The sequence below is a fragment of the Narcine bancroftii genome, chromosome 6, assembly GCF_036971445.1.
Source record: "Narcine bancroftii isolate sNarBan1 chromosome 6, sNarBan1.hap1, whole genome shotgun sequence".
NCBI lineage: Eukaryota > Metazoa > Chordata > Chondrichthyes > Torpediniformes > Narcinidae > Narcine > Narcine bancroftii.
In genome coordinates this window covers 96,038,759-96,064,468 of record NC_091474.1, presented here as the reverse complement: position 1 = coordinate 96,064,468, position 25,710 = coordinate 96,038,759, and the positions used below count along the sequence as shown (strand labels likewise).

General features: G+C 43.9%; 1 protein-coding gene across 3 annotated transcripts in view; it reads right to left on the bottom strand.

Annotated features, from left to right (window-relative positions):
- The window catches only part of LOC138736378 (annexin A7-like), a 92,839-nt gene that overhangs the window by 32,857 nt on the left and 34,272 nt on the right, over positions 1-25,710 (bottom strand). For all 3 annotated transcript variants that reach the window (XM_069885820.1, XM_069885821.1, XM_069885822.1), the window contains 3 exons: positions 17,885-17,981; positions 10,953-11,448; positions 9,117-9,233 (listed from right to left, as the gene is read on the bottom strand). In XM_069885820.1, coding sequence (XP_069741921.1) covers positions 9,117-9,233; positions 10,953-11,448; positions 17,885-17,929 — 658 coding nt within the window. In that variant the 5' untranslated portion in view covers positions 17,930-17,981. The remainder of the gene's footprint in view (positions 1-9,116; positions 9,234-10,952; positions 11,449-17,884; positions 17,982-25,710) is intronic.

Below are 25,710 nucleotides of genomic sequence, written 5' to 3'. Positions count from 1 at the left end.
TGGTCTAGATTCATCCCCCTTTTGCTCTGATCTTTAAAACCTGCCTGCTTTTTACTCATACCTTGAAGAAGGGCTCAGGCCTGAAACGTTGTTAAATATATCTTAACACCACCCCCCCCCTCCACCCACCTTGGATAATGCAAGACCAGCTAGCTCCTCTAACATTTCTATAGTCCCTTTTACAGTTGCATCCAACTAAATTGGCCACTCAGTTTCCCAGGATAAGAATGGCATTTCTACTGTTAACACTTGACCACCCTTAACTGGGACACTGCACGCATTTACACTTTTCAGGTTCTACCCTCTTCCGGTGACATCATGGCACATTATGGTGGACCTGCCCTAAATCCTGATCAATGTATTATGATCTTATATTCAAACAAAATTAATTATAACATAATTAAGCTTTATGTACAGCACAGTATGAGCCCCTGATATTGTGTAGACCTGTATAAACATTTATAAGGGACCATGGGAAAGTGCTAGCAATAGCAGGCAATTTTTAAACAGTGTGGAGAAGTTGATAAAGCGCACAATTAATAAAATCCACAGGAAAGTTGGTGGTGCTATATAACGCACAATATAGAAATTATGTGGGAAAAAGTAATAAGACCTGCCCTCCCAGAATGCTGTGCAGCAGAGTGCACCACTCCATGCATGGAGCACTCATTTCCTCTCCCTCCTGCTGCGACTTTCCCACAGCAAAGTTTATACCTTCATCTTAATCTTTTCTTCCTTCACGTTCCTGCACACGCAAAAACTTGGGTCATTTTATCCCAGAACGTAATTGCCCATTCTACACTTGCCTGATTGCAACGCCAGCGTCTGCAGACGCTGGGGATAGTACTAGGGGCCAAGGCAATCTATCCCTGGCGTACGATTATGTAATCTCACGTCAGTGTTGAGACTTTGTTTTCACACTAGATCCTTTTTAGGCCAATTGGCCATTAATTCCCTTGCAAGAGTAAAAGGGGCTTATGTGTTTTTACTTCAATCTTAGCATCTGCAGACTTTTATATATTGACTTCTCTTCAAGGGCTGCTTTTTGCAGATGTACCCACCTACTTGTCAGTGCCATCCTATTCCTGAGCAACTGGCAATGATCTTCACATCATCACTGGGGACAGGAGAAGCATCTATTCCCACCCCTCCACCTAAGCTCCACCCATCAAGCAGAATGCTGTATTCCTGAAGAAAGGGTATTAGTGCTGTGCTGTCCACTGTACCAGCACTACAGAATACAAGTCTGTAGTGTGTAACACTGGGCTCGCTAGGTATAGAGTGGGACCCTATGCCAATTTTATTTTGCCCCTCCACCACATTATTACTTCTTCAGACCAAGGATAATGAAGCCCAGAATCAGGTTTATTGCCTTGACTCTGTCATGAAATTTGTGGTTCTGCGGTAGCAGTATTGTGCATTAAAGGCACAATATTTCTACAAATTACAGTTCCATAAACAGGATATTTAAAAATAAATAATTAGTGCATAGAGAAAAAAGTGAGTTCGTGTCTATAGGTTCATTTTCTGTTCAGAAATCTGATGGCGGAGAGGAAGGAGCTGTTTTGTACCATTAGCTGTGCATCTTCAAGTTCCTGATAATCAGGAGTGAAGACTAATGCTTCTGATGGTGCTAGCCGAGTTTACAACCCTCTGTAGCCTTTTCCTGTCCCGTGCATTGGCAAACAGCGATGCAACTAATGTTCTTCGTGTTACACCTGTTGAAGGGCTCAGGCCCAAAACATTTACTTCCAGTGGATGCCGCGAGACCTCGTGAGTTCTTCAGGCATTTCCGTGTTTTTACCCCAATTAGCAGGGAATTGAACCTGGACATTCAAAGAGAACATGCCTTACAACGAGACTGCAGACTACAAATAGCAACAAAGGCCTGGATTTGTTATTTCAGAGTGCAAATCAATGGCAGTGAACAATACAGCCCTCACATTAGCAAAATCCTGGTAAGCCCCCATATTAACAACTTTAATCAGTCACCATACACCAGTGACTCAATTACAAATAGAATCCACATCAGACAATTACACACAATCACCGTATCCCATGTCATAACATGACAGCTCAGTGAATCAATTGCTAATATTCTCAGAGAAAACCTGTTGACAAAATTCACTGGTTCAGCTTTAAAAATATTTTTACAGTTTATGGGACTAAACAGAATTTGTTAGAAGCTTCATTCTTTTGTAAATTGATGGGTTTTTTTAAAATCAACCCTCCTGTCATATTCATAGTTTCTGATGTCCCCAGTTAGTTTTTCTGTGATAAATGATTTTCTGTGATTTTAGATCTCCTGATGAAAGATGAATGAACCAAAATGGTGACTGCTCTCGTGACAGATGCTACCTGACCTGCTGAGCTCCTTCTGGTTTAAAAAAAAAACAATTTTACATTCATATTTTATATATTTTTTTAAATTTTGAGATATAGCACAGTAACAGGCCCTTCCAGCCCAAGCTGCCCAAATACACCCCTGTGACCAATCAACCTACCTACCTCATACGTCTTTGGAACGTGGGAGGAAACCGGAGCACCCAGAGGAACGCACAGGGTCATGGTGAGAATGGACGAACTCCTTACGACAGCGACGGATTTGAATCCAGGTCACTGGCACTGTAATAGTGTTGCGTGAGCCTCGTGGGCCTGATGTGAAAGGGGAGCCCCAACCGTAAATTTACACTCCCCAATTATAAGGTGATTTGGTAGGGCAGACAAGTTATCAACTCAGAACCATGGCAGAAAAGGATTCCATCACTGGAGAATCAAGATACGTCAAAAAGCAACAGTAACTGCATGTATTAAACTAGACAGACCTTATCATTTTACAAAATTCTACCCATTTTGGATCACTTCCCACCACAGGCAAAGTAAAAGCAATAGAGCTGATGTTATAGGCCACTTGCTCCCCAATTAGAAACAGAGGGATTGCTACAAATCAGCCGACAAACAGCCCAAAGGATGACGACAAACATTTAATTTTATTTACTGATCGATTCAGCAAACCGTCTCTTCTCACTGATTTCCTGTAACTGATTCTTTAACTGATTTGTCTCTTCGAACTGTACAAAACTTCACTTGCTACTTAAACTTAATCAACATCTTTTCAAAAGAATTAACTTGAATAAAAATAAATATCAACCGAGAGGTCATCAAGGTTAGCAGTTGACGTGGATGACCATGGTTCTGGAGCAGTTGATGAGGGCGGCCGTGGTTCTGGAGCAGTTGATGAGGGCGGCCGTGGTTCTGGAGCAGTTGATGAGGGCGGCTGTGGTTCTGGAGCAGTTGATGAGGGCGGCCGTGGTTCTGGAGCAGTTGATGAGGGCGGCCGTGGTTCTGGAGCAGTCGATGAGGGCGGCCGTGGTTCTGGAGCAGTTGATGAGGGCGCCTGTGGTTCTGGAGCAGTTGATGAGGGCGGCCGTGGTTCTGGAGCAGTTGATGAGGGCAGCCGTGGTTCTGGAGCAGTTGATGAGGCCGGCCGTGGTTCTGGAGCAGTTGATGAGGGTGGCCGTGGTTCTGGAGCAGTCGATGAGGGCAGCTGTGGTTCTGGAGCAGTTGATGAGGGCAGCCGTGGTTCTGGAGCAGTTGATGAGGGCGGCTGTGGATCTGGAGCAGTTGATGAGGGCGGCCGTGGATCTGGAGCAGTTGATGAGGGTGGCCGTGGTTCTGGAGGAGTTGATGAGGGCGGCCGTGGTTCTGGAGCAGTTGATGAGGGCGGCCGTGGATCTGGAGCAGTTGATGAGGGCGGCCGTGGATCTGGAGCAGTTGATGAGGGCGGCCGTGGTTCTGGAGCAGTTGATGAGGGCGGCCGTGGTTCTGGAGCAGTTGATGAGGGCGGCCGTGGTTCTGGAGCAGTTGATGAGGGCGGCCGTGGTTCTGGAGTAGTTGATGAGGGCGGCCGTGGTTCTGGAGCAGTTGATGAGGGCGGCCGTGGTTCTGGAGCAGTTGATGAGGATGGCCGTGGTTCTGGAGCAGTTGATGAGGGCGGCCGTGGTTCTGGAGCAGTTGATGAGGGCGGCCATGGTTCTGGAGCAGTTGATGAGGGCGGCCATGGTTCTGGAGCAGTTTATGAGGGCGGCCGTGGTTCTGGAGCAGTTGATGAGGGTGGCCGTGGTTCTGGAGCAGTTGATGAGGACGGCAGTGGTTCTGGAGCAGTTGATGAGGATGGCCGTGGTTCTGGAGCTGTAGATCAGGGGCTGCCTCTTTCAATAACGTGCAAACCTCAACTGGTTTGAAGGCCCTTCTCTCACGAAGTCAGGTTTTGCATGGTGGACAGCTGCATAACATGTTGAGGTTACTGTTCTGCAAAGACAATGACAGCGTCAAATGGGCATTTTTCCAGGAGACGTCTCTGACCTCCATCACTTTCCTCCTCTGTGTGATTTTCTTTTCCACAATTCTCCACAGCTTGCATCATCTCTTCTGCACTTAATGTATGAGTAATGGGAGCATCTTAATGCACATTCATCCAGGTCACTTCTTGACAAAGGCATCTTTTGATGAGCAGAGTCAACCATCTCAAACACTTCATCATAAACTATCTTTCTCATCCCGTGAGCTGAAAACCCTTTAAATTTGTCTTCATTAAAGGATCATTCCTCAAATAATGCGACTAAAACTTTTGACAGCATCTCCTTAAATTCATACTTCACAGAATCCCAAGCACAACATTGTAAATAGTATCCTTGAGTGAATATTTCTTCTGAAATTCCAGTTTCACCATAGGCACAAAGAAGGACAGTTATTCTTTCTTTATTCTGCTTGAAACCTTGAGCAACTTTTTCACCATCACTAGACAGAGCTGCGTTAGGCAGACACTTTCATATCAATCCACTGGACAGGGGTTATGCAATCTATGGCAACTAGCTCTCGAGAAACATTGCAAAACCTACCTGCTGCCTCATGTTCCACTGCTATCTGCTCACCAGACAAGTTTAAAGTACAGATTCCACGACCAATCTTGAATCTGTTAAGCCAGCCGTTTGAAAAAGAACACTGTGCCTCAAAAGTAATCTTCTCATGGAACTCCTTTCCTTTTCCTTGCAACATGGGTCCTGGTAATGAAACCACCTTCTGACCTTTCTAAACTAAACCATTCAAAATGAGCCTGATTGAGTAAGTCCGTCTTGGACGTAAGAAGAGTGTTAGGTCGCTCATCATTTTTATCGGTGTCGGACTTCATGAACTCTTTTACCTTTCTGAGAATGCGCCCTAACGTTGATGAGCCAATGCACTGCACTCTCCTCCATAAGCATTGCACGACTTTCACCTTTTTTCCAACGTCATCTTCTCCTGAAGGGTTAGCAACTACAAGCTTACACTTACCTGATTGTTTTTCTTTCGGCGCAGTATCGGTTGGGGGGGGGAGGGGGGGGGAGTTTGTCCAAAATAGCGTCCTGCAAAATGGAATCTGTTTGTTTACGTTGGACACAAAGCGAGTGGCCGGTGGACAAATGGCAAGGCGTGCCAATTTTAAACATGTATATTTTTAACCTATAATTTTATTCTTATGTATCTTATGAATTATTTATTTATTTCATGACTTTCTTTTTTTTTTGCCAGTTGCTTGAATTCTGGATAAAGGAGTTTTTACTGTATTTACTTAATATTATACCTTTATGTATAGTGTCCTCCATAATGTTTGGGACAAGGACACTTTTCTCCTTTATTTGCCCCTGTGCTCCTCAGTTTTAAATTTGTAATCAAACAATTCACATGTGATTAAAGTGCACATTGCAGATTTTATTCAAAATGTATACATTTTGGTTTGTCCATGTAAAAATTACAGCAATTTTTTTTTAATATATATATATATATATATATGTATACACAATTCCCTCATTTCGGGGCACCATAATATTTGGGACATTGGGACAGGTGTTTGTGAGTACTCAGGGATGTTTAATTGCTTCATTGGTGCAGGTATAAGAGAGCTAGGCTTGCTTGTAAGCTTTTGATCACCTTTGGAGTCTGTAGTTGACATTTTTCATCATGAGGACGAGGGTTGTGCCAATGAAAGTTAACGAAGCCAATATGAGGCTGAAAAACAAGAATAAAACAATAAGAGACATCACCCAAACCTTAGGATTACCAAAATTAACTGTTTGGAACATCATTAAGAAGAAAGAGCGTCCTGGTGAGCTCAGTGATCGCAAAGGGACTGAGAGGCCAAAGAAAACCTCCAGTGCTGATGACAGAAGAATTCTCATCACAATGAAGGAAAATCCCCAAACCCCTGTCCGACAGATCAGAAATACTCTTCAGGAGGCAGGTGTGGTTGCGTCAATGACTACCGTCCACAGAAGACTTCATGAACAGAAATACAGAGGCTACACTGCAAGATGCAAACCATTAGTTAGCCACAGAAACAGGATGGCCAGATCACAGTTTGCCAAGAGCCTGCAGAATTCTGGACAAAGGTCTTGAGAAGAGATGAGACCAAGATTAACCTGTTTCAGAGTGATGGCAAGAGCAAAGTGTGGAGGCATAAAGCAATTGCCCAAGATCAAAGCAGACCACCTCATCTGGAAACATGGTGGAGGGGTGTTATGGCCTGGGCATTTACAGCTGCCACAGGCACTGGGACACTTATCTTCACTGATGATGTAACTGCTGATATCAGTAGCAAAATGAATTCTGAGTGTACAGAAACATCTCCTCTGCTCAGGATCGAACTTATCGGACGGCACTTCACTCTACTACAAGACAAACACTGCTAAAGCAACAAAGGAGTTTTTCCAAAGATAAAAACTGGAAAATTCTTGAATGGCCAAGTCAGTCAGCTGATCTAAATCCAATGGGACACGCCTTCCATGTTCTAGAGAGAAAAACTTAAGGAGACAAGCTTCCGAAACAAGCAGGGGCTGAAGACGGCTGCAGTAGAAACCTGGCAGAGCGTCACCGGAGAAGATGCTCGGCACATGGTGATGTCTGTGAATCACAGACTTCAAGCAGTCATTGCATGAAAGGGATAAGCAACAAAGTACAAAACATAACCTAATAAATAAACCATTGCTCTGTCCCAAATATTATGGTGCCCTGAAATGAAGGGACAATGTATAAAAAGTGCTGCAATTTCTACATGGTCAAACCAAAATGTATACAAATAACTGGAATATATACGTTAATCACATGTGAATTGTTTGATTACAAATATAAAACTGTGGAGCACAGGGGCAAATAAAGGAAAAAGCATCTTTGTCCCAAACATTATGTGCTGTGTATTGTGTGTATATCCAGAAAAGTGCTGTTTCAAACTTAAACGTACCAGCATGGACCCAGCACTGATCCCTGTTGTACACTTTTCACAGGCCCTCAGTCTTGAAAACAACTCTCTACTTTCAAACCATGACTTCTACTGGCAAGCCAAACTAGTTTGCCCTGGATGTCATGTAATCTAAACGTCCAGAACAGAAGGAGATCACCACTTTTAGCAGATAATTTTAAAAGTGGTTCCCGATAAATAAAACTACAGGCCAATTACAAGCCAATATTAATTATTCCAGGAAATCCTTGACATTTGCAACTGAAAATATTGAAAAATTCACTTAAAAATTTAAGTTTCAGGTCCACAGATCCCTCAAAGTTGCTGCACAAATTGATAGGATAATTATGAAGGTGCATGGCGTGTTGGCCTTCATTAGTCAGGGGATTGAGTTCAATAGCCATGAGGTCATGTTGCAACTTTCTAAAACTCTGGTAAGACCACAGCTGGAAGTATTGCATTCAGTTCTGGTTGCCTCATTACAGGAAGGATGTATGTAGTTAAATAGGAAAGTCTGCACACTGGGATTGTAGTGCAATACACAACAGTGCTGGAGAAACTCAGCAGGTCACGCAGCATCTATTGGAAGTAAAGGGATACAACCAACGTTTCAGGCCTGAGCTCTTTGTGAGCAAAAACCAGGTAGGGGGCCTAAATAAAGTGGCGGTGGGAGGAGAGGAGAGAAGGGAGAAGTTCTGTCAGGAGGAGGAGGGTGATGGTGTTGGAGGGGAACTTGTTGAGAAAGAAACAAAACCTTCAGTGTGGGGATGGAGATTAGGTGTCATTGGTGAAAAACCAAGCAGTCGAGATCAGGAAACTGGAATTGTTGAAGCGATGGAGGGTATGTGAGATATTGCGGATTTAGGGAGGAGCTGGATGGAGGGGACAAAATAGAGTCGCTATAAGATGATTAACAATTTGTTGCAGCAGGACCACACAAAAACAACGAGTCTACTGGGACAATAGGTTTGGGGGTCCTGGGCAGGAGATAGAATCGTGCAGATCGAGGTTACAGGTTGCAGATGGGAGATAACAGGATGCAGTGAGACAGTGGTTTGATGAACTTTGGCGGGATCCTGTTCAAGGGGTAAGTAAGATAAAGTGTTTGAGAGTTGTTGTCTGGCTTTGTTTGGCAAGGTAGTGGTCAGTGCATCAGACCACAACAGCACCATACTTACCCACGTGTTTGATAGTGAGGGCATAGATCTGGAGGGGCTGTGTTCCGAGTTGGGGTGGGGGTGAGATTAAAATAAGTGAGGGGAATGGTGAAATTGAGACAGTTAATGTCTTGGCAGCAATTGGAAATAAAGAGATCCAGAATGGGGCGAGGAAGAAGGCTGTAGGTGCTTTGGAAAGGATGCATTTTATTTACCAGGACTACCTCTTGCCTGGATTGGAGAACATGTCATATGAAGCAAAGTTGACAGACCTAAACTTTTCTCTTTGGAGTAACAAAGAGGTAACATATGGATGATTATAAGATTTTTCCCAGAATTAATGAGCAAATACCAGAGAACATTGGTTAAGGTGATTCGAGGAAAGTTTTGGGGAGATTTCAGAGGCCGAGTTATTTTTTTTACACACAGAATTCATTGCTGGGAGTTGTTGTAGAAGCTAGTACAATAAAGGCATTAAAAAGTCATCTGAATGTAAGAAAAATAGAGGGTTACGGGCTGCAAGGTAGGGAGTGAATAGATGTTGTGGAGCAGGTTATATAGGTCAGCACAACAATGTGGGCTGAAGGGCTTGTACCGTGCTGTAATGTTCGATGTATAAAAACGTTGAGAACAATAGGTTGCCCCATCTGTTCACTATATGTATTTCTCTTTGACTACTACGATACCTGAATTCGGCACCCCACCTCCCGAGTAGTTTTGACCAGTGGGCTGAGGACATCCTCCGTAACCAGGAGTTCCATAGCCTGAAGCACCTCCTGGGGCAGGTGCAGGGCCTTGCGGACCTGCAACAAAAAGAGACTTTTCACCAACCATCAGTGAAAAGATGCTTTACATCCAGATGTGTGAGCAGGAACTCTCCCTGCCCTCCCACTCCAATGCCCACACACAATGAGCTCTATCCACCATGTTCGCTCTTTCCACTTTTTCTTGCCTCCTTCTGGAGGGGGATGCTTTCCATTTGGGTCCCTGAGTTTCAGGATTCTTCCTGTAATTTCACCCACAACCTTCCTTCACACTAGACTTGAAGCACAAGTCAACCTCCAAGTAGACTTTTCATTTCCTTGTACACAGACCACTGTTTTCCCCAAAGTACCTCTGATTGCTTCAAATGCCCAATGCTTTCTTTTACTTGATCCACAGAACCTTGTTTGTGTAGATTAAAAATTGACTTGCATGTAGAAAGAGAGCAGTAGGAGACGGAAAGTATTCTGCCTGGAGGTCAGTGATGAGAGGAATTCCGCAAGTTCTGGGACCCCTGCTCTTTGTGTTTTTTTAAAAATATGTGGCCTTAAGGAAGAAGAGGAAGGATGGATCAGTGCGTTTACTGATCATACAAAGGTTAGAGGAGTTGTGAATAGTGCTGAAGATTATTGGAAGTTACAAAAAGAAATAGACAGCAAGCAGAGTTGGGCAGAAGAATGGCAGATGGAGTTCAATCCAGATAAGTGTGAGGTGATGCATTTTGGAAGGTCAAACCAGAAGGCGGAGTACAGGGTTAATGGTCAGATATTTAACAGTGTGAATGAACAGAGGGACCTTGGGGTCCAAATCCATGCATCCCTCAAGGTTGTCGCACAGGTAGATAGAATAGTTAAGAAGATCTATGGGATGCTGGACTTCATTAATAGGGTGTTTGAGTTCAAAAGTCTAGAAGTCATGTTGCAACTCTACAAATCTCTGGTGAGAACACAGTTAAGAGTATTGTGTTCAGTTCTGGTCACCTCATTACAGGAAGGATGTGGAAGCTACGGAGAGGGTGCAGAGGAAATTTACCAGCCTGGAATGAACTTGTCTTATGAGACAAGGCTAGCAGAGCTGGGACTTTTCACTTTGGAGTGAAGAAGAATGAGAGGAGATTTGATAGAAGTCTGCAAGATTCCGAGAGGCATAGGTAAGGTGGACAGCCAGCACCTGTTTCCCAGGACAGGAATAGCAAACGCTAGGGGACATATGTACAAAGTTAAGGGAGAAATGTTTAGGGGAGACATCAGAGGTAAGTTAATGTTTTAAAACAGAGTTGAGGGTGCCCAGAATCCATTGCCATGGGTGATGATGGAGGCTGAAACATTACAGGCATTTAAGACACTCGGACAGGCACACAGATGAAAGCAAAACAGAGGGTTGGTTATGAGACAAGGAGGGTTTAGACTGAACTTTTTTTTTAAGACTGGCATATCCTACATTGAGGGCCAAAGAACCTGTACTGTGCTGTAATATTCGATGTTCATGACAAGCAGGCACCTTCTCCCTTAACAGATGTACATGCTATTCCTAAGCAGACACACACTCTTCCACAAAGCAAAAATACTGGTTGTTTTCCAACTCTTCATGTGTATGCTCACCTACACATACATTCTCTCAACACAGACAAACTCAAGCACACATGCATACATATGCACACAACTGCTGGAGACTGGAAGTAAATTTATTAATCAATGCAATGTACTGTTTTGTTTGCATTTTTCATAACATCTTATTAACATATAATTAGTAGAATTTACCTGTGGGATAGGATGGATATCCAGCTCCACCAGTCCCCCATCCTGACTGGTTACCTTGTGGTGCTGGGTACGCACCCCCTGCACCCTGAGCAGGCCAGCCTGGTACCTGAGGACAGCTTCCACTTGGACCCTGTGGGTAGGTCCCACCTGGACCCTGTGGGTAGGCCCCACCTGGACCCTGTGGGTAGGCCCCACCTGGACCCTGTGGGTAGGCCCCACCTGGACCCTGTGGGTAGGCCCCACCTGGACCCTGTGGGTAGGTCCCACCTGGACCCTGTGGGTAGGCCCCACCTGGACCCTGTGGGTAGACCCCACCTGGACCCTGTGGGTAGGCCCCACCTGGACCCTGTGGGTAGGCCCCACCTGGACCCTGAGGGTAGGCCCCACCAGGGCCCGTTGGGTAGGCTCCACCTGGACCCGGTGGGTAGGCTGCTCCACCACCAGCTGCATAGGGGTACTGCCCACCAGCAGGATATGCAGGCTGTCCATCCGACTGCTGCAACAAAAAGAAAGGTCATAATCAGTAATGCAGCAACTTTTTTATCCAATTTTAATTTTGGAAAAAATGCACAATAACAGGTCCTTCTGGCTCACAAGCCCTCACCACCCAAATAACCCCACATGACCAATTAACCTTTTAAGCCTGTACTTCTTTGGAACGTGGTGGGAAATCGGAGCACCCGGAGGAAACCCGCATGACCATGGGGAGAAATCCTTACAGACAAATCATTAATCACAGGTATACAAGCTCAAAGCATTGAAGTTTAAAAACATGGCAACACTGGGACATTGTGTACACAACAGAAGCATGAAAACTGGATCTGAATCCTGAACACAAAATTGTTCCTCCCTCAGTTAGCTCTTCCATGAATTCCATTTTTTCACGGCACAGTTTGGGACCAGTGGCCATTCAATTGCTGTTTTGTCCAACCAGGCTGAAGGAAAATCCATTCCAGTGCAGGAACAAGCTGGTGTTCGAATCACTCCATAAACCATAAATCATTACAGCACAGAAACAGGCCCTCTGACCCTTCTAGTCTGTGCTGATCAATTTTTCTGCCTAGTCCTACTGAACTGCACCCAGACTATAGCCCTCCAAACCTCTCCCATCCATGAACTTGTCCAAATTCTTCTTAACTGTGTTACGAGCCCAAAGGACCCCAAAACCCAGCAGTAATAGATACTCACCAAGACAAATGATTACGTAAACAAAAGTTGCTTTTAATTATCTTTAAACATGAAATTAGAAACAAACTTTAACATATATTATTATTAATATATAATAACTTAACCTAACCTAACCCCATTCTAATTCTAAGTGCACTTGCGTGTAATGTGTGGTAAGTTTAGAAAAGTCCTTTGGTTCATAGTCCAATCTCACTGCTCATTCTTCCAAGTTCACTGGTTGCAGGCAATTTAACATGTATAAAGTTCACCAGGCTTTGGTGGTCCCAGGAAGGTTCTTGTAGGTTTAGTAGAGAGAGATGTGTGGTTCCAGGAATTAAGCACTTTAGCTGGCAGCTCATTCCACATTCCCACCACTCTCTGTGTGAAGAAGTTTCCCCCTTATGTTCCCCTTTTCCTCAGAGAAAAAAAATCCTACCTATACTCTGTCTATACCCCTGATTATTTTAAGTACTTCCATCAAATCTCCCCTCATTCTTCTATGCTCTACATGTTTAACCTTTCCCTGTAACTCAGATCCTGAAGTCCTGGCAACATCCACGTAAATCTTCTCTGTTTTCTTTCAATCTTATTGATATCCTTCCTGTAGATCTGTGACCAAAACTGCACACAATACTCCAAATTTGGGCTCACCAATGTCTGAAACAACTTTAAGATAACATCCCAACTCCTGTACTCCATACTTTGATTTATGAAGGCCAATATGCCACAGGGTCTCTTTACAACCCTATCTACCTGTGATGTCACTTTCAAGGAATTGTGTATCTGTATTCCCAAATCCCTGTGTTCCACCACACTCCTCTCTGCCCTACCATGTCCTTTTTTGGTTTGTCGTTCCAAAGTGCAACACCTCATACACGTCTGCATTAAATTCCAGCTGGTCCAGATGTAGTAAACAGCTCCACTGTGCAATCTAGGGATGCATTCTAAATGTTGACTGTGAGCTTGAATTTGGGTTCCCATCAAGTTTAATTGATATCATCAACGCTGTCTTTCAACAAGTCTTTTTCTTAGATATCTTGAGAAGATAGCTAAGACTCTGTATGGGGCAACATCCATCCAACCACACTCATGCCAACAACGTCAACACACCCAATCACAACCATCTCCAGCAACCACTATCCATCCAACCACCTTCTGGCTTCTGTGAGTAGGCCATTGTCTGTAAAGAGTTTGTATGTTCTCCTCGTGTGTGCGTGGGTTTCCTCCAGGACCCCGTTTCCTCCCACCCTTCAAAACAAACGAGGGCTATGGGTTATTTGGGTGGGCCTTAAGGGGCGGTTACCATGCTGTATGTCTAAATTTTGAAAATCCTGAAAGAATTCAATCAGGCTCGTGAGACACGACCTTCCCCTGATGAAGCCATGCTGATTGACTATCCTTAATCAGATTTCGCCTCTCTAAATGCTCGCAAATCCTGACTCTCAGGATCTTTTCCAACAGTTGGCCCATCATTGAAATAAGATTCACTTGGTCTATAATTTCCTGGGTTATCTTCACTCCCTTTCTTGAACAAGGGAACAACATTCGCAACCCTCCAATCCTCCAGTACTTCTCCTGTCCCCAGTGATGATGCGAAGATCATTGCCAGTGGCTCAGTAATCTCCTTCCTCACTGCCCACAGGAGCCTTGGGTAAATCTCGTCTGGGCCTGACAACCTATCTAACTCCAACACATCTTCTTCCTTAATGTCAACATGCACAAGCGTTTTGTTCTACTTTAAGTCATTTGTCAAGGTCCTTTTCTCTGCTTAATGCTGAAGTAAAGCATTAATTATGGACCTCTGCTACCTCCTCCAACTCCATGCACACATTTCCCTGGTGGGCGCTTTCCTTTCATTCTCTTGCTCTAGTCAAATGCCTTGAGGTTTTCCTTAATCCTGCTCGACAAGCCCTTCTCATGACCCCTCCAGCTCTCCTCTTGGCAGTTGTAATTGGCAGAGTAAGCCATGGCTTGAAGGGACACGCTCTTCCCTTTTCGTCGACAGCACAAGTCCAATTAGATCCTGCTCATAATTAAATTGAGCAAAGTTACAACAGACATCTTGTTTCATCAGAAGACAAGCGCGAGATCTTATGGAAATACCTCCATAAGAACAAAGGATATAGGAGCAAGTGCAGACTATCTGACCTATTTAAACCCACTCCAAATATTCAATAACATCGTGGCTCATTTGGCCATGGACTCAGCTTCACTTTGGCACCTGTTCCCCATACTCCTAATTCCTCTCATCCCTCTCCTGTACTAGTCTATCGAGTAAGAGCTCTATTGAGAAAGTCCTGGCCGGCTGCAGCACAGTGTGGGTACGGTTGCTGCAGAGAAATGGATCGGAGGTCAATCCACAGGACCATAAGAGTGGCAGAGAGGATTACTGGGGTCTCCCTCCCCACATCAACATGATCTACCGGCATCGTTGCTTGAAGAGGGCTTGCAAAACTGTCGAGGACCCCTTTCACCTTGCACACAGCATCTTTCAGCTGCCCCCATCGGGGAAGAGATACAGGAGGATCAGGGCCAGCGCCATCAGGCTAAGAGACACCTTCTTCTCATGGGCAGTGAGAACGCTGAATGACCAACGCAAATGCTCGCACTGACTATCTGAGACCTTTTTATTCACGAAGCGATATTTTATTTATTTGTATGTCTGAATGCTTGTGTATTGTTTGTCTGTATGTGACAGGGAATGCAAAGATGCTTGCATCAACCAAGCTCCAAAAGGCAGGGTTGACTGCTGAACTGACCACGCCATCAACCTGGCTCCAAAACACTGGCTTCAACAGAAATGCTGTTTGCAACTTGCAGGTGAGGAACCCACACAGGCTTGAGTTATCAACGACTTGCCTTCTGTGTGTTCTTCAGCCTCAGAGCCCCTCACTGGTCCGCCATCATGTTCCCCATCCCATGGGTCGTCTCCTCTGCTTTCCCTTCTTAAACAGGGAGTCTTCACCTCATTTTCTGGTGCCCTGCACCAGTCCTCCTCTTCCCCAAAGTCTGCAAGCCCTCGTGGCCACTGCCAATCATAGGCGCTGCCATCTTGGGCCAGACCCTGGAACCACGGGGGTTTAAAATAAACCACTCAATTGGTTCCATAACCCATTCAGATCCCACCCTACCACAAATGTTTAAGCTACGGTATATTAGAAAGAAATTTTTATTCTACAAGAGAAACATCTAAAATCCTTCAAAATCATTGTCTAAAGCAAAGGAACTCGGCGAGCACATCCAGAACCTCACTGTTAACACTATCAACATTCCGGGTCTGAATCTGATGAGCCGGATTCCACTCCATCGTCAGTGTCCCACAATAAATCATCCTCTGCTTCACTGCTACATCCTTCGTTTTGCTGGAGGCTCCACGATAACACCCACCTTCTGGCCAAGCCCAACAGTCGGTCAAGATGACACCAGCTCAGTCAACACACGTTTTTGGAGGGGTCGTCTTAAACACCATAAAATCATGAAATTGGGTACCCATCTTATCTGAAGGTCATGTTATATGCTGAAATATACAGTACCTGCAAAAATTGAAATCCATTTTATGCTTACTCCACAATGGCAAGCAGGCCACGATATTAACCATTTGCAGCAAAAACTGGTGTCCAACTGGACTGCATCATTACCACTTTTGCCACAACTTTGCATCTAACCTGCAACAAACTTCCTGTGGAACAGAGACGGTCTGCAGAACAAGTGGGAAGAGGTTCAACCTACGGTGAGTCCTGAGCCCGCAGGTTAGCCAAGCTCACTGGTCAAGACACACCATGCAGACAATGCTTGCAAATGTGTACATACAGATACCTGCTAACCCTGTTGTGGAACTATGCATGGAAGCCTTGTACTTGACATCCAAATGGACGTCTGATAACGAAAGGACATTTCCCACAACTCAGGAGCAACCTTTCTGCAGTCATCAGTGCTTTTAAAATTCCACGCAGGGCGTCGAGGAAAAGGGTATTTGAAGACAAGAGTGCAGAACTAACACTTAGTGTTAGAAGCTGCCTTCTATATACCTCTGAGGCCTGGTCTGTCTACAGCAGCCATCTCAAAATGTTCTATCAATGCTCACTTCACGAAATCACCACATATTTGGATGGCTAGGGCTCACGGGCCAGAAAGACCTCTTACAGGCTGTATCTCTATTTAAATTTTATAAAAATTCTCCACAGTCTCTGAAAGAATAGGCAGATGCATACCACTGTTCTCTCCCAGTACTGTGACCTCGTTGCAGTCTGTCAGTGACGTTAGGCCAGATACATTGTTTGGTGCCCAACATCCCAAAATCCAGTTTTATTGAGAGCTGTATGAAGAAAGAGATAACCTAGTGGGGACTGCTCAAGAATTCTTTCTCCCATAGAAGCCAGGTGATAATCTAGCTCGGCAGGAAATCATCGGCCAAATGAAATTTGAAGGGATAAAAGCTGCATTCCACCTGATCACATCAGTTTCCCGATGGTTAGATTAACATTGCACCCCACGTCACACTCAGTTTTAGTGGCGTATGCAGTGAAGGGCCGTTGTTGGAGAATCCAATTCGGAAAAGCCCCTCCATCACTCACTCGCCCACACAGGAGCCCGTGTTTCCACTGACGGGTCCAGTCATATTGAAGCTGCCAGCTGCAATATAAATTCAGCAAGGCCAGGAGAAACTTGGGATATTGTGGTCCTGAGCCACCGTCTGCAAAATGTGGTCTCCTCTACATGGATGCAGACTGGGAAATTATTTCGTCGATTGCATCAACGAGGACCTCCCAGTGGCCTACCACTTTCATTCCATACACCATTGCCCTACCAACATATCTGTCCTTGAGCAAGAGTACTGTTAAGCAGAGACCACCCACAAACTGGAGGAACAATACCTGATTAAATTTTAAATTTAGGCATACAGCACAGTAACAGGCCCTTCCGAGCCAAAAGCCCATGCCATCCAAATACCCCGATTAACCTACAATCCCTCCCCCCCTTTAGAAAGGTGGGAGGAAACCAGAGATCCCAGGGGAAGCCCACGCAGACACGGAGAGAACGTACAATCTCCTTAGAGACGGTGCTGGAATCGAACCTGGATCACTAGCGCTGTAATAATGTGGTGCTAACAATGACCTCCAATTTCCAGTAACCCCCTTTCCTGTGTCTCTCTTTCCCCACCGTCTACCTCCTTTCCTCCAGCTCTCTACCCCCTCCCTTCCTTCTCCTTGCAGAGAGTGGCCCTCTCTCCCTATCATTTCAGTTTCTTTCTCTTCTGCCCTCCCATCTGTAGTCACCTATTACCTCTTACCAGTTAGCCTGTGCTCTTCCCCCTCTCTTCCTTTCCTCTTCTACTACCCCCCAACTTTTTTATTTAGGCACTTGCCTGATTTTGCTTAAACCTACAGATGCTGTGTGACCTGCTGAGTTTCTCCAACAAATCTGTGTATTTAACTACAAATAGACAACCGTTTCTACAAGTCAAGGAAGTCAAGAACTAGATTTCACGTCCTGGAGTCAGGAAGTATCATTGCTGGAGAACCAAAATTGTTCTGAAGATTTTTACTGCCCCTTTACCACGGTCTCCATTACCACTGGGCAGGGTCAGAAGAGTAAGTTTCACGCACAGGGGCAAATGGAAGAAAAATGGAGGGAAATATTTTTGACTTCTTAACAGGGTCACGAATTAAATACCTTATGATTAAAATAATTAAAACTCTTTGGTCTAATTAGTTGGGTTCAAGTGTGTTTTGACAGATGGGAGATTTCAGAAGAAAGGCACTTACAGGATAGGCTGGATAACCAGATGTGGGGTAACCAGGATATGACATTCTGGATGGTGAGATAGAAAGCCCAAGATATGTCGCGAATATTCCTTAGCTTCTGAAAGTACAAACAAGATATGGGCATTTAGACTCATCTCAACAACAAACTGCATTCATATAGTAACATTAATGTAGTAAAACAGTGTAAGGTGCCTTTAAAAACTTTACCAAATATAGAAAATTAATTGATAGAATTATCATTCCCAAGAGCCACAGGCTTGACATGTTGATTCTGTTTACACTGATACTGAGTTTAATGTCATGTACATACGCACTGAAATTCTATGGCAACTTTGAAAAAATAACTACAGTGGTATATACCTTAACTGAATTAAAAAGATATGATAAATACGAATTATGGATAAATTATAAATATTCCTAGTTATTCGAATGCAAAACAAATCTGACAATAATAATGCAGCTAGTTTTTGTAGTGCCAGGGCAGACCCTGATTAGTGTAACAAGGGGAGGTTCAAGAGCCTGATGGCTGTTGGAAAGAAACTGTTCTTGAGTCTGGAGACCTTCAGGCTTCTGTACCTTCTGCCTGAAGGGAGCAGCAAGGAGTGGTTGTGACCAGGGTGGTGTTATGGTGTTGGCTGCCTTTTTGAGGCAGTGCCTGCGTAGATGTCTTCATTGGATGGGAGGCCAGATCCAGCAAGGGGGTTGGCTATGTTTGTTACTTCTTCAGCTTTCCTGACATTCAGATCTACAAATCAGGCAGTGAAGAAACCAGTCAGTATACTTCCCAGAGTGCACCTGTAGACGTTTATTAGAGTATCTGACGACAACCAAATCTCAGAAAGTAGAGGCGTTGGTGGGCACAACTTTTTCACGTGGCCTCACTGTGGTGGCACCAACAGAGCTCATGCATTTCCCGCTGTATTTTGAATTTTTTGTGAAGAGCTAGCATTGTACCAGATTAGGCAGATAACAGAAAGCACCATCTAAATGAAGAGAGAGAAGAAGATGGAGAAAACCAATGAAGTTAATGGAAGAAATTAAGGAGTTTCGGGCCAACAACAATGGAGCAATGAAGTTCAATGATGTGAACAGTATGTTGGGCTTCATTGGGCGGGACAATGAGTGTAAAAGTAAGGAAGTTGTGCTGCACCTATACAGAACTTTGGTTGGACCCCACTTGCGCGATTCTGGTTGTCACATTTCGGGAAAGATGTGGAGGCTTTGGAAAGGGTGCAGAAGAGATTTACCAGGTCGTTGCCTGGTTCAGAGGGCATGAGGGATAGGGCGAGATTGGGCAAACGTGGATTGTTTTCTCTGAAGTGTAAAAGGCTGGGGGGGGGGGGACCTGAGAGAAGTCTATAAAATCATGGGAGGCATTGATGGGGAGGCCAGTCAGAATATTTTCCCAGGGAAAAAGTGTCGCACACCACGTTGTGGAAAAAAAAGTTATCTTGGGCACAGAGGAAAATTTCTAAGGAAAACCTTTATTTGCAAGCATGATATCATAGAGAAGCTAGTCTACTAAGAGCGGAGCCTCTGAACTGTGAGAAAACGTACACACATCAAGGCAGTTGGAAACATGGCCGCCCAAAGTAAATAAGTGGAAAGACACAAAACAATAGTCAAGTTTATTGTCATCTGATTATACAAGTACAACCGGACGAAACATAGTGCAAAACACAGACACACAATCAGACATAACACACATGGCCGACAAACATTACATACGCAGGACAAGCATTCCAATGTACAAATAAATAAACATTGCTTCATGAACGTGAGGGTCTCGGGTGGTCAGTGTGCGCGGTTCATGCCCGTGGGAAGAAGTTGTTCTTTGGCCTGGTGGTGCTGGCTCTGATCCTCTTGTATCTCTTCCCCAATGGGAGCAGCTGAAAGATGCTATATGTGGGATGGAAGGAGGTCCTCAATGATTTTGCGCATCATCTTCAGACAACAATCCTGGTAGATCACATCGATTGGGGTTGGGGGGTGGGGGGAGGAATTAACGAAGTTCAAAAGATTTATGGTAAGAAGGATGTGCTCCAAATACAGGTAAAAGGGACTAGGCAGAGAGTGCCTGTTTGATAGGCTCGCTCCCTGCTGCATAACTCCACAAGAACAGGTGGAGGACGAGTTTGAACACATACTGTAGTGGGATATATTACAGGACATATCAAACTGCACTCACTCTGAAACTCTCAACTATCACAACATCCAGTCTCCTCGTTTTTTTCTTTCCTTCCTATCACTTTGCTTTCCTTTTCTCACACTCCCAGGTGTGAAGAGGAGGACTGGTGCAGGGCACCAGAAAATGAGGTGAAGACTCCCTCTTTAAGAAGGGAAAGCAGAGGAGACGACCCATGGGATGGGGAACATGATGGCGGACCAGTGAGGGGCTCTGAGGCTGAAGAACACACAGAAGGCAAGTCGTTGATAACTCAAAATTACCCAGGTCCAAAACAACTTCAAGTTCAGGTTTATTATCACCTGACTCCACATATACAACAGTGTTTCTCCAGATCACAGCACAGCACAAACATACAGCACAAATAAACAGAAAAAGATAATGTAATATCTTGGAATCATTTACAAATTTTGATTAGAAGAGACCCAAGGTCATGAGGTACCGTTCATCAATCTCACAGCCTGTGGGAAGAAGCCATTTCCCACCCTGGCAGCTCAGATTTTGACGTTCCTGGGTCTCCTTCCTGATGGTTCTAGGTAAAAGATCCAGTGTGACGGATGTAGGGATCCTCCATAACTCTTTGAGCCCAATTTAAGCAATGCTTTTGGTGAATGTCATCTCTAGAGGAAAAGGAGACCCCAGTGATCTTCTCAGCCATTTTAATCATCCTCTATATAGTCCGATGCCTTGCAGTCACCATACCATGCAATGATGCAGCCAGACAGGACACTCCCAATCGTCCTCCTGTAAAATGTTGTCACGATGAGGGGGTGGTAACCTTGGCCTCCTCAACCTTCTCAGAAACTGTGTCTTCCTAACTAACGAGGTGGTGTTTTGGGTCCAGGATATGTAGTGCTTTGTACTTCCCACTCTTTTAACATTCAAATTTCTGAGTTCAAAGTGCACAGGCTAGCAAGTCAAGAAAGCAACTCAAAATCTCAACCAAACCACACTGAGCAGGAAGAGGGTCAAAAGCAATTAGGAACAGGCACAGACGTCCAAAGTCCAACTCAAGGCAACTTTAGACGTTTCTGTGTTAATCCGCTCCCATTGCTTGCATTACTAAGGGATAATTTTTTTTAGACATTCAGCACGGTTACAGGCCATTTCGGGCCACGAGTCCGTGTCACCCAATTTACACCCCTGCTCATTTTGAACAGTGGGATGAAACTGGAGCCCTACGGGGATAACCCCTGCAGACACAGGGAGATTGCACAAATTCCTTAGAGACAGCACGGGATTTGAACCCCAGTCCCGATCGCTGGTGCAGTAAAGGCTATGCCAACCATGTTGCCCTAACTGTTCACCAAAATATTAGATACCATGCCTCTGTTCATCCTCAAAGTTGCAGCAAGATCTTTTCTATCCACCCAAGAGCAGAAGAAGCCAGCTGTCCAACAAACAGCTCCTTCGACAGTACTGCATGTTAGTATCTAGACCAGGGGTGGGCAACCTTTTTTTTTAAAAACTCACATTCCACCTTAGTATTCCCTATGTCATCTGTGCTCTGTGATTAGTAAGGGACTACTTAAGGTGGTATGTGAGTGGAAAGAAAAAGTTTGAAAACCACTGTTTTAATCATCCCTAATTGGCTCATAACTCCAAAGGAAATGGGCCAGTGACAATTTTTCTCAAACAAAATATTTCAGGAACAATTGGGTCAAGAGCAGTGATTCTCAACCTTCCCTTCCGCACAACCCCTTTGATCTAAACTACATACCATTATGAGTCCAGAGGACCCCAAAACCCAGCAGCAATAGATATGCACCATGACAAAGGGAAACTTAAAAAAAAGTTGCTTTTAATTATTTTTGAACGTGAAAATAGAATCAAACTTTAACTTAACTCTATTGACGCACTTAACCCACTTCTAATTTTAAGCGCACGTGTGTGTAAGTTCAGCAAAGTTCTTTGGTTCACAGTCCAATCTCACTGGTTGCAGGCAATTCTGGTACTGTGCAAAGAAGTTAACATTAATAAAGTTCACCAGGCTTTGGTGCTTAACAGGTAGATGATTACCTCTCAGGAAGGTGCTTGCTGGTTTTCAGAGAGAGAGTTTTTCTTGTTCCACACCTGATTCCTTTTTAATCGGTCACTCCAGTGTCTTGCCGAAGAAACTTGCCCCTTCAGGGTTCTCCAGATGATAACCTTTCTTTCAGGTCACCACGGAGTGCCTTTCCGTTTCTCCTATTCCAAGGGAAATATCGGACAGCCAGTCCTCTCCTTTGACCAGGCCATCTTCCAAAACTTGCCAACTTGTCCCTCTGGAATTGATGTCTGTACCTCTCCTCCCTCTCTCTCACTCCCTCCAACTCTTAGAGCAAAGCCTCTCTTTTTCTGCTCTCTCCCTGCAAAGATCACATGACCTTCCAGACAGTAAATGCTCTTTTCCAGACAAAGCTGCTGCTGCCTGTTGTTACATTTGTTGCCTTTTGCAAATAACAGTCCATCTTGAGTCTGAGCACAAGCTCCTGCAAAAGTTCTGTGTTTTAAAGTATTTGTGTGTGACCTGCTCTAACAAACCTTTCCCAATTTATCTCCCAAACATCTTTATATACTCTGTCACAATACTCGAGTTTCAAGTGGACTTGAGCCTTTGACCAAAAGATGACTGTATTATGAAATGAGCCACAGTGAAATAAATAAATGGATAGGTAGACTCCATGATTGAGGGGGGATATGAAAATATTGGAAATAACCAATGAACGATCATAATAAGAGGAGCAAAGTTGTTTGTTCATTGCTATTTTGGGAAGATAATACTATCCATAAGATAGTATTATTTATTTCTCACCTTTGTTGTACTGAGAAAGTGATGGTGCTCCCTTGATAGAACTGACCTGAACGCTATGTGGCTTCAGGGCAGTTCAGAGCCATACGCATTGGTATATCTCTTTCAAATACGCATTCAAATGCCTTAATTACTCTAATGGGTTTGGAACGCTGACTGTCTGGATTATTAGACCAGCAGCACAAGCATTACTTGATCATACTGCAAATACAACTCAGGAGAGCACAGTGACCAGTGAAGCGAGCAAACACGGGGCACACGCTTATAGCTTGCAGAAACTGCGAGAGGGAAGTGGGCGGTGGAAAAAAGGGAACCAGATCAACTCTTCCTACTTATGCACATAGAGGTCGGCACAATATTGATGGCTGAAGGGCCTGTACTGTGCTGTAGTGTTTTATGAAACGTGCACACAGGCATGAAATGGACAGTACCCAGAATTACATCACCTGAAAAGCACAGGACAGAGAGTCAGTGTTTTGTAACTATATAAAACAGAAAAGGAGGGCTAAAGTCCTTTGGAAGATGAGAAGGGGGAATTAATAGTGGGTCATTTTTAATTTATAGAAGGGTGGTCTTATCCTACAAAGTGAGATTAAGCGGACAGATTTTTTTCCCCGATGGGAATTAGGGAATTATGGGGTCAGTGTAGGAAAAAGTCACAAGCAGCATATATATAGATATATATATATAATTTCTTCCTAATTATTTATTTATTTATTTAAAAAAATCACTTTGCTGTTATAGAACATAGAACAATACTGAACAGTATGGGCCTTTCGGCCCACAATGTTGTGTCAGCCTAAGTAAGCCCAATTCATTAATCTAACCCTTCCTCACAGCCTATCACCCTCTATTTTTAAATCACATCCATGAGCCTATCTGTTTTTTTTCAATGTCTCTACTGTGCCAGCCCCCACAACCCACTACTCTTTTGAAAAAATACTTAATGCTGAGGTCTCCTTGAAACCTTTTCGTCTTGTGATGTCTTCTGGTATTGGCCATTTGTGCCCTGGGAAAGAAGCGCGGTCTGTCTATGCTTCTCAATCTTCTGCACCATTATTATGTCACCTCTCATTCTTTTTCATTCCAAAAAGGCCAAACTCTTTGTAAGACATGTTCTCTAATTCAGGCAATATCCCAGTAAATCTCCTGTGCACTCTCCTGCTTCCACATCCATCCTATAATGAGGTGACCAGAAGTAAACACGTGTTGGCCTGGAACCATGCCTCTAATTTTAGAGGGGAATCATTGAATTCAATACATTTTAAAGGCTGGGCAAAGTGTATTGAAGGGGGTCAGGTATGCTGGGTAGAAAGAGGTACTCTAAATGTTCTAGCACAAACATACATGGTTAAGTCTAACCAGAGTTTTAGAGAGCTGCAATTTTATCTTGTGGCTTTTGAACTCAACGCCATAACAAACAACAACCAGCACACCATAACTCTTCTTAACCTGGAGCTATTTATGGATTTGGACCCAAAGATTCCTACGTTTTCAGTTAGACCTGCCCCTCAACAAAGCTGACCATCTCTGATAAGATTCTGCTTCTCCAAATGCTCGCAAACCCTAGCCCTAAGAATAGTTTCTAGTAGTTTGCTCACTACTGACGTATGGCTCACTGGTCTATAATTCACGTTTTCCTTAATCCACGGGTGGCCAACCTTTTCATTTTTAATTTAGACATACAGCAATGGTAACATTTCGGCCCATGGGTACGTACCAGGGGTGTAGATTATTTGGGCGGTACAGACTCATAGGCCAAAATGGCATGTTGTGCTGTATGCCTAAATTAAAAATTAAAAGGCTGGCCACCCTTCCAGTCTAATCCTCTGATAGAACTCCTGTGGAAAGGGAGGACACAAAGATCATTGTCAATGCCCAAGCAATCTCTTCCTTTGCTTCCCTTAGTAATCTGGTGAATATCTCGTCTGGCCCTAATGAATCAACTATCCAAATGTTTTGTCAGAAACTTCAACACTATCTCTTATCTTAACATACTCCAGCAGATTCTACGCTGACCTCACAAATGTCAACAGTGAAGCAAAGTATTAATTTAGGACCTTCCCTTCGTTGAGCAGTCCTACTCTCATTCTGGTTATTCTCTGATCTTCACCTATGTGTTGAACCTCTTAGGGTTTTCCTTAATCTTACTTGCCAAGGCCTTCACATGTTCTCTTCCAGCTCTAATTCGCTTCTTGGATTCTCAAGAGCTCTACCTGACTTTCACTTCCTAAACCTCAAGTATGCTGCCTTCTTTATCTTGAATAAATGTTCCACCTCTTATCAACAATGGTTCCTTTAACCCACCATCCTTCCACTGTCTCAGTGGGGTCACACCTATTCAGAACCTTGTGCAAGTGGTCATAAATATCCTCCAGATTCAACCATGCATTTCCTAGAGAACTATTCATGGTTAACACTACCAAGTTCCTGCCTTATTCTTTCAGAACTGGACAACAAAGATTTTGCTTCCTGAACACTTTTGTAATAACTGTGCGAGTTGTGTTTATTTTCTTGTAAAAAATGGCTAATTTGAATTTTGCTACTTTTAATGTTCAGGGTCTTAATCTGATTATTAGCTTATATTAAAAAGATGAAGGTTGATACTGCTTTTTTACAAGAAACACATTTAACTGAAAAAGAACAGATGAAGTTGAAAAGAGATTGGGTTGGTCATGTGTTCACATCTTCCTTTAATTCTAGGGCTCAAGGAGTGGTGATTTTGGCTTAGAAGAAGATACTGTTTGAACTAGAATCATTTTCTGAAACAGCTGGTAGAGTTTTGATGGTGAATTTGAAAATGTTTGCAGAATCATGGACGTTACTGAATGTTTATGCACCTAACGTGGA